General features: G+C 34.5%; 1 protein-coding gene across 10 annotated transcripts in view; it reads left to right on the forward strand.

Moving 5' to 3' along the window:
• The window catches only part of PPP3CB (protein phosphatase 3 catalytic subunit beta), a 47,671-nt gene that overhangs the window by 30,560 nt on the left and 4,032 nt on the right, over window positions 1–13,079 (forward strand). For 4 of the 10 annotated variants that reach the window (XM_056495326.1, XM_056495327.1, XM_056495323.1 and 1 more), the window contains 3 exons: window positions 722–819; window positions 6,233–6,262; window positions 7,876–9,599. In XM_056495326.1, coding sequence (XP_056351301.1) covers window positions 722–819; window positions 6,233–6,262; window positions 7,876–8,054 — 307 coding nt within the window. In that variant the 3' untranslated portion in view covers window positions 8,055–9,599. Of the gene's footprint in view, window positions 1–721; window positions 820–6,232; window positions 6,263–7,875; window positions 9,600–10,084; window positions 10,144–10,750; window positions 10,823–13,079 lie in introns of those variants that run through there. The other 6 variants (XR_008840854.1, XR_008840853.1, XM_056495329.1 and 3 more) reach the window with 3 other exon arrangements.

Consider the following 13,079-nt stretch of genomic DNA (forward strand, 5'->3'; position numbering starts at 1 on the left):
TCATGTTGTTTGTTAATTGAGAGTGTTGGAAAAGCAATACCAGAAAGACTGAAATCAAGGGTGTAATGGAGGAGGTCAGGACTGATTCTGAAAATTTCTGACATACCAGGAACTTGAGGAGTAGAGGGGTTTTATTTCCAGTTTTGGTTTGTTTCTTTTCAGCTATTTAAAAAATACCCCATCCTCTTTAACATCATCCTATTTACCCAAAATGTCTGGTTTTCCACAGAACATAATTGCTTAAATAGGAGTAATTTTTTAAAGTTGTTATTTCCCAAACTTAGAGACATTTAAAACAAAATTGGAGATTGTTTTATGGTAATGAGATATGTTCAGTACCTCATGAGGCATTCAGTGCTCATTTCAAAGCTAATAAACTTGCATATGAATAACTGCTCAGAATTTGGTTCAGAAGTAGCCAGCATTTATAACTCCAGAATAGAATAGAATAGAATAGAATAGAATAGAATAGAATAGAATAGAATAGAATAGAATAGAATAGAATAGAATAGAATAGAATAGAATAGAATAGAATAGAATAGAATAGAATAGAATAGAATTATTTTCGCCTTTAAAGTGTTGGAATTTGAATTTACATTCAGTTTTGACATGCCTAAAACACAACAAAACTAGGCTCTCCCTTTCCCCATCCATTATTTTACTTCAATGCAAGTTTCCATCTGCAGATATTTAAGGCTTTGTTACTGTTTTTTTCACACAGGGAGGAGAGTGAAAGTGTGCTGACACTCAAGGGTTTGACTCCCACTGGAATGTTACCTAGTGGAGTGTTGGCTGGAGGACGACAGACCCTGCAAAGTGGTAATGATGTTATGCAACTTGCTGTGCCTCAGATGGACTGGGGCACATCTCACTCTTTTGCTAACACCACACATAATGCATGCAGGGAATTTCTTATGCTTTTCAGTTCTTGTCTTAGCGGCTGATACAAGCATAGTGTTATGTGTTAATCAGGCAATGTGAAATGGATCCTTAACCAGGGTATAAAACTAAAAGCCAATTAGTTCAGCAGTGTCAGGCTGTGTTTTTCAGACTCTGAGCTTCCTTAGTTTATGATTTTTCAGGTGGGGTGACCTTATATATCTCATATTAAGGCATTTAATCATTACAGATACAAAAATGGCAGTGTAATTTTGCATCATTACTTGTGTGCTGTCCATTAAAATGGTTTTATTATAGCTGTGTTAGTATTTTCATTGACAATGTCAAATACTTGTTGATATTAATATTAACAAACAGCTACAGACTGCATAGTTCCATATTACACTCCACTGACAGATTGGAATGTGCTATGTTTTGTACCCTGGTAATTAATGCCAAAGTTTGTTCTCTATGTTGTTTGTCAAATGTTCTATGTATAATTGACCTCCCTGAATTGTCCTTGTAACATGCTGTTTCCTTCCTCTGCAGATGTAGCTGCTTTCTTAGATCTGTCTGTCTCTCTTTAGGTATAGATGTATGTCTGTATAAGTGTTAAAATTAAACCACTATCCCAGACACTTGTCTGTCTCTTGATGTAGAAGCAATGTTGTAGCACCTTGTTTTTGAGGTTTGCTGCATTTGCTACTGCACATTGTCTGTGCATTCTGAACAATAATGTACTTGAAAAATATTCCATCATTTGTTATAAAATCAGTTGAGAATAAAGGGATTGAATTTAAAACTTGTAAATAAATCAAAATAAAAGGGTGTTATTAAGTGTGCATATATTTTTTTTGCATGAAAATAAAAAGAACTCTATACAAAATATATCTGTAATCTGGCTCATTGAATATTTTGTAAAAGGTTTTTATTCTTTTTTTTAGTTTGTTAAATCATTGGATCATATTTTTCACAGGGCCCATAATGATTAACTAGGATTAGGGAGGATGCTATGAGCTTGTACCAAGTGTATTAAAAGAATGAAGTCCATGTTTTCTGTTCACAGTGGTGAATAACTAAAAAAACACCAGTCTGAAACTGGACTTCATATCAGCAGCACTCTTAACATATTCAAGGACTTTTTATTGGCCACTTTCAGGCTTTACTAGGAAATATAAAACTTTAGTATGGGAACACTGAATTTTATAACTATTGAAAGATTGTGATATGTGAATACCACCTTTTACACAGTCTGTTTTCCAAGAGTAGCTGCCTTTCTCATTTCATGATTTAGGCTGTTTATTTGAATTCCATATATTTTATATGTAGTTTTCTAAAAGCCTTTCACATTTTCTATAGAACTATCAAAGCTGGATTTTAATAGCTTTGTTTTTTTTATTAAACTATCAAAGCTGTTTTTAATAGCTTTGAAACACAAATGTTACATTTTAAATAATTTTTCAGTGGACATATAATGTCTGCAAGTAAGTTTATATGTCCAGTGTATGTATGTGATTGTTTTGTGTCTATAACAAGAAATGGTGTGTGTTTCCTAATCCATTCAACTATTCCAAAAGCATATGTTCTAACTTCAATTTTCATTAATAAGAAATTTTATTATGCTTAAAAAATGAGTCTGCATTCCTCTCACTCATTTAACAAATTTTTATCCATGTTGCATTACAAATATCAGAGAGGATCAAACTGACTAGAAAATGTTTTTTTACATAAAGCATATGACTTTCTATCATTACTGAAGATGTGGGACATTTGGAAAGTATGCAAAATCAGTTCTGGATTTTTGTGGGTTTTGGCTTTTTCTTGACAAAAACTTTTGATGGCAATATTCCCTGATGCACTACATTAATATACCTCTTTTTTTTTAGTCATGTTGATTGTTCAGAATAAATCATCCCAACTGTTGGTTCTTAAACTGAAGTAACTTGTTTTTACTGATAAGACTGATGTTACTGTTTCAGTCTTAAAAGAGTAGTTCTCAAACTATAATGCTCAATTGCAAACGTGGCAGTAAACCAAAAATGAAATAAAACTTCATTAACTGACCATTTTATAAACCACTGTAGTAAGAATTTCCATTCTTGACAAAAATATGGTCACTGATAGTATTTTAGGATTTTACTGCAAATATTTAATTACTCTTTGAAGTATTTTGTACTATTTTGATCAGTATACTATCAATAATTTAAACTAGTCTAGGCTTGCAAAAATAAAAGAACATAGTATTAATTTAAGTAAATTTTTATTCTGTTCTTTTGTTGGCTTAAAAATACATAGAGTTGACCAGTATGCCCTAGGTTTTCCTGGTTTCAGTCTTGAAAATGCTCATTTTTCAGTGGCACTTTGGTTGCTGTTAAATCTATGAGCAGCTTTGAAAGCTATAAGAAATTGGAGTTTATATCTACATTTCTCTAGAGAGCTGAGCTGAAATTATTTTATCAGGGCAAATAGATATACACACATGCAATTTTTGCATATATACCTATGATAGCTCTTAATGTCAGTAACATTTTCCATACTGGGTCTTTGCAAATACCATTGTTCTGTCAGGACTTTGTTGAGCCCAGCTGCTGTGTTTGTGAGCTGCTGGCCCTTCTCCTCCTCCTCCTCCTTGGAGCAGGGAGTGCCTGGTGGCTTTGCCATCCTGCCCGGCAGCAGCAGCACAGATCCTCACTGCAGCACAGAGCAGCCCAGGGGGGAATGACAAATGCAGACTGCAGCCAAGGGCTTAAACAAAGACAGCTCAGTTCAAAAGCATAATTCTGGAAAAAAATGCACGACTACATCCTATGGGAGATGTCAATGTATGATTTTTTTTTCCCATGAATATATGGATATACTTTTTAAAAATTAATCATAGCTTACTTTTGAACAGCTTTAATGTTAGGATAAAAACAGACTTTGGAAAATCATGGCTTTTGTATATTTCTAGATTTTTTAAATGTAAATTTGGTTTTTATTATTTTTGTTGCTTGCATTACAGTAGCTGAAATAATAAAGATCATATAAAGTACCATTATTTAAAATAACATTTCCTAGTGACTTATTTTGTGAATTGAATTCAATGAAACTAGCTTCCAAATTGAGCCAATATCTGCTAAAAACTGACAAAACACCTAGAGCTTTATTCAGCAACTAATCACTAAATACTAAACAGTCTAAATTAAAAATTTGAAGTACTGCCATGGACATCAATAGCCCCTGCTATTAGTCAGAAAGCAGTTAAGATAGTTTTTTGTTTTTATGTTGAAAATTGGCAAGGATTTTCTATCACATCCATCCATTAAGCATAACAAGGGGAAAGCTGAAATTAAAGATATAAATGCCATTGAAACCTGTTACTTAAAATCAGCTCTCAGTTGGGAATTTTCAGAGCAAAAACTTCAGAATTACCTGTTAATATGATCCAGTATTTATTTGAGGTTTATCAAAGTCTACAAAGAATGACATTTTAATTTAGATATACCTGCAAAAAAGAATCCAACAAAATGATTTTCCAAATCAAGTCTCTGCAGGTTTTTTAAGTGCTTGTATTTTCCAGTCAGTTTGCTCTTTTATGTCAAGTTGAAAATTATCTTTTTCTTAACTGTGATGAATATTCCAAGGTCTTTTTGGAATAGTAGTTCTACAAGTAGTGTGAACTAGGGGTAAATTCTGAAATTTATTTATGACCAAGCTACATAATTTGCAGAGATAAATCAGTATTCGTGATCTTTTCAGGAAAAGATTGAAAACAAAGACTCCACAGGTAACAGGAAATGGTGGAAAGAGGTGGTTTTTTTAATATAGTTTCATATTTCTATGGCAATTTGATTATAGTTTGAAAGTATGTATTTAGTGATTTTCTAAAACAATTCTTAAAGGAATTTATTTTTAGAAATAGAGAAAGTTTATTTCCCTTAAGGTAAACATAAATAACCAACCATTCAAGTGGGTTTTTGATTTAATTCTGGAATTGTCCTTGTCTCTGTAGATTTAAGTGCAGAACTGTTTTAACATTTTTTTCATTTTTTCTTCCATGGAAAGTGCAATATATGAAATTCAAAATGCTGCATTTTCCTTAAGTATTTAATATTGTTTTTTGAAATAAAATAGTATTTATTGGATACTTACTTAATGCAAGTATCCAATTTTTTTTAGACTGTCTTAGTGGAAATTAGAATCTTATGCAACAATGAGCTTAAAACATAGTGTAGGCAATTCATACATAACATAGTGTAGGCATAATGTAGGTGATTGGTTTTGTTGGATAGGAAGTGAGAAATAATAAACTTAAATCTCTTTCAAGAATTTTATTCTCATCTAATGCCCTATTTTCTTATAGAGCTCTTTTCCCCAGTACATGCTTGAATACTCTGCCATTGATTTTTGTTGTTAACAGTATGTACGAAGCACTACACAAGTAGGTTTGCCACTATGTAAGCTATTTTTTGTCACTATTTCTGAAATTGTGCTATTAGAGGTGTGGCAAATAGTAGAGGTAAAAAGTTGTTACCATGATTGACTTAGCTACAGTTCCGGTTGTAATAGTAATAATAACCTTATGTTAAATCTTTACCATCTAGAGCTAAAACTATAAAGAAAGATCTTACACATAAGAAATTAAAGCAGTTGTCATAGCTATTTAGTTAGAAAAGCAGCTAGTGAGCTAGATGTTCTTATTCACATTAATTCACCCACTAAGACTATGTTAAATACAAACCTCTTCCTGCTGTAGACTTTGTTGATTCAACTAAACAATTTACAAGACTTTGTAAATATGACTTTCTAGATTTGTCTTCTTTGGCTTAAATTTCATGATTCAGTTCTCAGAGATGTCCATTTTAGCTTAAAATATTGTGAGAAATTGAAGTACTAATTAAACTTCAGGGAGAAAAAGAGAAAAATAATTTTTTATTATTATTAGAATGCTAGTAGTGTAATTTTTGTAATTAACTGGTAATTTATTGAATATCACTAATGCATTTTAATCTTCAGAAATAGTTTCAAATAGATTTTTAGTATTTTTTTAAACCATACCACAACTTTAGCATCAATTGAAGTTTTCTGTTGCTGTCTTTAAAATCCCAAAAGTTACAGAAATGTATAGTTAATAACACCAGTTCATTAGTGTTACTTTGACAGGCTTTTAGTTGATAAACTCTATTAGTTAAAATTTAGGAAAAGTTTCACTTAGTCCTGAAAACAATCCCCCAAAAACTAGTCATTTTAACTAATTGTAATCTAATCTGGCGTAGCATACTATATTAAATTGATCATTGCCTTTTCTGCTGTGCGATATTACACTCTTCATCTTTCTCATTCATTTTGCATGCATCTGCTCACTTCTGTACAGCCACTGTAGAGGCAATTGAGGCTGAAAAAGGTATGATCAGAGTCTTTGCCCTTGGCAGAGATCTGTGGTGTCTGGGAGGGAATTCAAAAGTATTCTGTGTGGGTGTGTTTTATTTTCAACTTGCACAAGCAGAGATGAATCAACTGCATTGATTCATCTATTTTACATGTAACATTCATTTCTGGCTTTAGGGTGATGATTATCTTTAATATTTTAGGGAAGTTCTTGGGGGTTTTTGGTCTCCTTTTGGTTTTTTTTACAGAATATGATGTAGGTTTTTGTATATAGCATGTCGTGATATGTGATGTTGTCTTGAAGTTCTTAAAAATAGAAGTGTTTAGTGGTTTTTTTTTTCTGCATTCAAGTGAAGGTTTTTTTTTATTGTGGGGAGGGGATGTTATATGTGGAAGGAGGGTTGTTTATGCATGCCTTTTCTCATAAAATATATTTAATGGCTTTGAACATTTTTTTAAACTTTCTATGATATCTGGTAGTGCAAGATGTATATCTTTTTTCTTACAGATTTTGAATATAATTTATTGTTCAAATTTATTTTTAGTATTTATGAGCCATTTTAAATTCAGTGGATTATTAGTGCTTCTGTGCTAAATAAGTTGTATATATGTCCTCTGTTAGTGATATTGAGAAAAATGCCATCAGTTTCTTTTCAGAGAGTTTCGTTTCTTCTTGCTCAGAATTCAGTGAAGTGAATGACAAACAGCGTAGCGTTGAGAGAGCTGCCTCTGAGGTTTTTCAGATTTAGTTGCAAAGCACCATTTAATGACTGTATTCTTTGTTTTTTTAATTAAGGAAGTCAGATCTCCAAAAATATAAACAAGTGCCATATTCTGTTCTCACACACACCTGCAAGAGGTCCTGTTGTTGTGAGTGGAAAGCTGTACTTAAATCTCCAAATAATTATTTCATCCCAAAGACTTCAGTCTTATTATGTGGTCAGCCATTTTTAGGTGTAAATTCAACTACAGACCTCATTCATCAAAATAATCAGTAGCAAAATAATACCTATTTTCTATACTTACTTTAAATACATCTGTATTTAAGTGATACCATTGTTGAACCACAGTGCTAACTTGGTGATTGTGGTTGTGTCCATTTCCATCATCCACATGATTAGCACAGTGTGAACCACATCCTGCAGTTTTGCCTGCATGAAAACTGCAGGATCAGGCCATTGGTGCGTGTGCAGAATGTAAATCTGCCAATTCTTTTGTAACCCTTTGCTGCTTTGCCTCCACTGCACTTGCTGTGCTGCTTAGATCTTACTGACATTGCCCTGAAGAGAAGGGGGATGTTAAGATTAGCCCAATGAGCTGGGCAGCAGAAGCACAGCGGTGATAGCTGGCCCCACCAGGGACAAGCAGAAGCAATCAAGTGGGCTTAAATCCCTTGATTCCTATTTGCAGAATATTTGCCATACTTTGTTCTCCTTGTAATGAACTGAAATCATGATTGCGTGAACATGTCAGGAAAGCAGGTTAGAAAATCTTTTAGCAATACAGTTGCAGGGCCATAAGTTTCTTTGCCTGATTTTTTTATCTTTTTTAAACATCATTCGTTAGAAAAAGTATATGCTTTCAACTTCTTTTTCCATTACTGACATATCAAATTTGCATTTTGTTAAGCAATACGAGGATTCTCTCCGCAACATAGAATCTGCAGTTTTGAAGAAGCAAAAGGTTTGGATAGGATCAATGAGAGAATGCCACCAAGAAAAGATACTCTTCAGCAAGATGGTATTAATACCATAAACACAGCAAATGCCAATGGAAACAATGGAACTGGCAACGACAATGCACAGTGACCACATCAGCTTCTGGTTTACTCACTCATGTCCTGCCTGAGAATTCCTAGATAACTGCTTTTTGACGTGACAACAAATGAAATAGGGGATCACTTAAAGTGATGAGGTGGAAAACCATCTGACTTGATCCCACTGTAGAGAGACCATCATGCTTTTGAGACAACAGCCCCTCTGTTACACGGTGACCCAAGCTCCTGGAGCGTGTGCCTCACCCTTTCACACCAACGTCCATCACTGGCTGCTGCAGCTTCGGAAGAGATCTGGGGGAAGGATCGGACTGTTCTCACTAAAGCACACCTAGATAGCATCTTATGCTTACGTTGTCAACACTTTTAAGTTTACAAATGGGATTTTTCTTTCAGTAGAGGTAGTTTGTTTGTTTGTTTGTTTGTTTTTTAAAATCAGACATTAAAATACAACCCTAAGAGCTAACTATTTATTAATGGACATTGGTTTCATAATATGTCTTTAAAATTATAGATTAGAATGGTCTTAAAATATCTGAGGCTGCAAAAACTGTATTTTAAATAACAGAAAAAATGCCAAAAAATTTCAGTTGGTCATTCTGTAAAATGCTGACCTCAGGTTTACTCCTTTAGATGTTGCTAATTCTATATTGTATTCACTGTATTTTTTAGTTACAGCTTATCAGAAGATTTCTATGTAGGAATGTTTATTACTTGAACACAGATTTAAAAAAAAAATATTTAATTTAGAAACTTTTTTGCCCAGCTTTTTCAAGACTTTTCCCCACCTTGAATTTAAATAAAAAATTATATATACTAATTTTAAAAGTAAGAAAAATATGGAAGTGTTAATTTTAAGGTACTTTTAATTGAACTTTGTACATTGTTTAAGTAATTTTGATTCATATCAAGTCTGTAAAGCTTGGCATTGTATTTTGTGTATGCATGTTTTCATTTTGCAAATATTTAATATATAGACCTATGATGTACATCTATAGGTTACCTAGATGTTATGGGTACTTTTAGTTTATTGTGAGTATTACGGTTGCATAAATAGCTAATAATCACTGGGCTGAATAGCTGCAAGCTTTTTATTATTTTTAAATCTGTAAAGGAAACTGAACTGTATCGGACATACTTTTTGTTTAAGCACAGCAGCGCGTAAGCAATTGCTCTGTTCAACTGCTAAGGCATTAGTGAAAGTGTAAACTTGAGACTGCATGTATTTTGGTATCTACAGGACTGCTTGGTTAAAATAAAAATTGAAGCCCTGTGCTAATTTGTTCACAAATAATGGACTGTACTGATTGCCAGTGTACTTTGTTATATATTTTGACATTTGCTACATGTCCTTCTCATCCCCTGGAACACGACTTGAAACTTATGTCACTAGAGTTCATCTCTTCAGGTTTTTTTTTTGTTCTGTTTTTGTTTGTTTTATGGGGGGTTTTTTGTTTGTTTGCCATAAACTACAATCTGTACATACCCTAAGTTGGAAATTTTATGCATGTTCCGAACTATTCAAGTATTTTATAAACGGTAGCACACAATAAATTTTGTGCATGGGCTGCGGCTCCTATCACTGTGTATTGGTTTTATTTGGCATATATAGGTCTAATCTGACCTTGCAAATTGTTTAGAAATAGTCTTCAATATTTAAGCAGAGAACTAGTTGAATGTAAACACTTTTTTTTTTTTTTTTTTTTTTTTTTTTTTTTTTGCTTTTGAGTCCTCTCTCAAAAATATTTTGTGTGGTAAACGAGACATCCACTTTTGGTTTATACAGGCTTGTCAGACCAGGGTTAGTGGACTTTAGAAAAGACTCTTACGGATAGATGTGTGTCATATGTTGGTTTGAACTAAACATTCAACTACTGAAATTTGTTGGGGCTGCTTTTTGGGCCGAGGGAGAAAATTGTCTGTTTTGGCACTCTGTACAGACAGATTAGCCTTCTGGCATATTCTTTTTAAATTAAAGACAAGCTGCTAAAAAGGATGAGAATTAAGATAAGTGACACACTGTTGGAAAGGGGAATTTTAATATTCAATTTTGCTTTATTGCAGATGCATTCTAATTGGAAATTCTTCTCAGAATTTGAGTCCAGAAGATCAAGTTAAAAATGGTAAGTTTTTTGGCTTTTTTATGACGCAATTCCATCCCTGAGAGCTGTACAGTCTGCATGCGGTGTCATTAGAGCAGAATAGAAACCTATTACAATGTACAGCTGAAATTTTATGATGAACATGGTGATGGTACCTTTCTCCTTTAAGTGCTAGTGGAAAATGTCACACAACCTCACAAGAAAGCATTTGTCCTGATTTGATACTCAGATCTTGGTTGATATGAGGATTTCGAGTAGCTGGAACTGTGTATAAGAAGAAAATACAGGTACAATCTCTGTGGAAAGACCTCACTGTAACTGGAGAGAACTGGTTCTGGTACTTGCATGGCAGTAAGTGCCCAGCAGCAATGATGTTCCCTTCTGTGAGGATTCCCTTGCAGTATCTGTTTTGCTGCTGTAAGGACTTCCTTGCATTATCCATTGTCTGTAGTAGCATTTGCCAGATATGAAGTGAAGGAAAATGCACTGGGCAGTGTATTTGGCCTGATTTCTCATGCTGAGTTTCTCCTGTCACCCTTTAGGCAAGTAGTCCGGTAACAGGGTTGTGTCTGGGTTTATTCCTGTTTGTAAAGTAGGCACTCATTTTTTGCTACTGTGTTTCTGTAAGGTGGAATCTGGAGCTGTCTCTAATTCTTATATTGTTTGGGAGAAGAAATTATTTCCTTACTCCCAGAAAACTGTAAGTAGTTGCATTACTTGTTTTATGCTTTCAGCAATGTAAGGAGGGGAAGAAAAAAAATAAGTCACCTATATGTCCTTAGTCTGCTCTTGGGTAGGTAGGGGAGAAGGTTTGGCTTTGACAACCAAAGGCAGAAAAAGCTGTGAGAGGCATGGCAGGTTCCTGTTTGAGCTGGAGTGGTCAGTGCCTCCCTGCTCTGCTCTGGGCTCAGCAGACCATGTGTGGGTCACTTCTTCCCTGAGCTGAGGGGTGGGACCATCATCTGTGGTGTGCTTACCTGGAGGGCACCATCAGCAAACATTCAGAGGTGGGCTGGGGTCTCTGACTGCCCCAGGGAGTGTAGCTGTATGTTGGTTGAACTGAGAAGCAGAAGTACAGACCGAGCTGGGTCAGGGTTTGGGGAGTTATTTTCCAGCAGGGTCTTGTGCTGTCAGGGAATGCTTCACCTCCCAAAATTATAGTGTGAAACAGCTTTCCTTTCTAAACTTACTAAATTCAATTGTGAAATGGAAAAATTGCTCTAGTCTTGTGTCTTGAATTGTGAAGATTTGCCCTTTGCAAAAAGCCAGATGGTTGGGATTGAGACTGTTTTTTTTCTTGGAAAGGGAGGTCTCTTCTGTGCAAGTCTGAACACTTTTGGAGGGAAGACTCTCATAACAGCTTGCTTTTTTTTTTTCTAATGTTTAATCTGAAAGCACTGTTATGTAAGTTTGGTAGAAAAATAAGGCTTTTTCAGAGGCAGGATAGACAGGATCTGTTCAGTCTTTCCTTGCCTATTTTTTGCTGAACTTTCATTGTCAATCATTCAGTTATTGCTACCATTTAACAATTCTTTGTTGATAGCATGTAATGAAAATATTTTTGCCATAAAACAGGTAAATGTTTTACATTCACATAGAATCGAACATAGAAACCTATTTTTCTGTCATTTTCTTATAATAGTATGTATGAGCCAGATTTAATCAATGTTTTGCTCTGAATGACAAGTGAATTGGTAGGGATTTTCAGTTACATAAAAACATACATATGCACTAATATGCTTTAATTATTAAGTGTTAAGGTGTTTGACTTGTAAAGAAGTTTGTTCAAGAACAAATAAATGAGAACCAAAGCTTGTCAGAATCTTGGTCAAGCTTGGAAAGCTACTGACAGGTAGATATCTATATACAGACATGTATATCTATCTGTCTCTCTCAGTGGATACTTGCAGTAAGGATGACCAAAGTAGTACAGAGTAAAATGTCTTCTAGTCTCTCCAAATCAACTTCTATCTATTTTGTATTTGAAATAATTAATCTGACCCAGATGAACTATATTTCTCAGTATCACAAAAAGTTTATAGTCTAAAATCAGATTTAGGTTGCAGACCACTGATACAATACATAAGTTTTTTTGGAATGATACACTTGATAATCTGCTGTTGCTGTGCAAAAACCTCCATGTTCCTGCTGTGCAGAGTGAAAGGTTTGTCATCTTGGAACCAGCTCTACCAGCCCTAGCAATTTTTGTCTGAGAGAGAATAGAAATAGGTTTTTGCTGTTCATGTGAGGGTGCCTTATAATATAATTGTTACTTGTTAAAGCATTGCTGAAGGAGCACTTATTACTTATTTGTGAATAAGTTAAGGAACACTTATTGCCTATTACTGCTGGACTTGCTTCTCTTAAATTTATGGCTGGGGACAGGTTCATTGCAGCTTTCTGAAAAAACCAAATGTGCCGTTCAAAGTTGTTGTCTTTAAATCTTTTGAAAACATTCACGTAGCCATTTAGGTCACAACTGCTTTGGGTTGGATTTACTGGTTAGCATTAAATAAATACTTTTTCACTGCTTGGTCAGCTGCTGTATAACCAAGTCCTTTACAAGGAGAGACTTCAGAATCAGATCCAAGATGATTTGTCTTTTCCATTGCTGCCTTAAGTGTAATGGTAACTAGGCACCAATTTAAGGAATTTAATAGGGGTGTACAGTCAGATTCTGCCAAGGCCCCTAAACTGTCAGTGTATTGTGCACTTGCATGTTTTCAACATTATGATGGAAATCATAATTAAAAGAGGACAGGGTGTAAAATGCTTTACATCACAGCCTCAGGCTTTGTTTGTCTTCCATCGTAAGCTCAGCAGTTTAGGTATTTCAGGAAACTTGTTGAGTGCTGGAGATTTATTTGGCTGAAACAGTTGATTCCCACAGAGACGTATGCAGAAATCCACTAGAAGGGAAGTAGTTTTGTCTGGGTCAAGAAGACTAAGGCTTAGGG

This window comes from Oenanthe melanoleuca, chromosome 6 (genome assembly GCF_029582105.1).
Source record: "Oenanthe melanoleuca isolate GR-GAL-2019-014 chromosome 6, OMel1.0, whole genome shotgun sequence".
NCBI classification, from domain to species: domain Eukaryota; kingdom Metazoa; phylum Chordata; class Aves; order Passeriformes; family Muscicapidae; genus Oenanthe; species Oenanthe melanoleuca.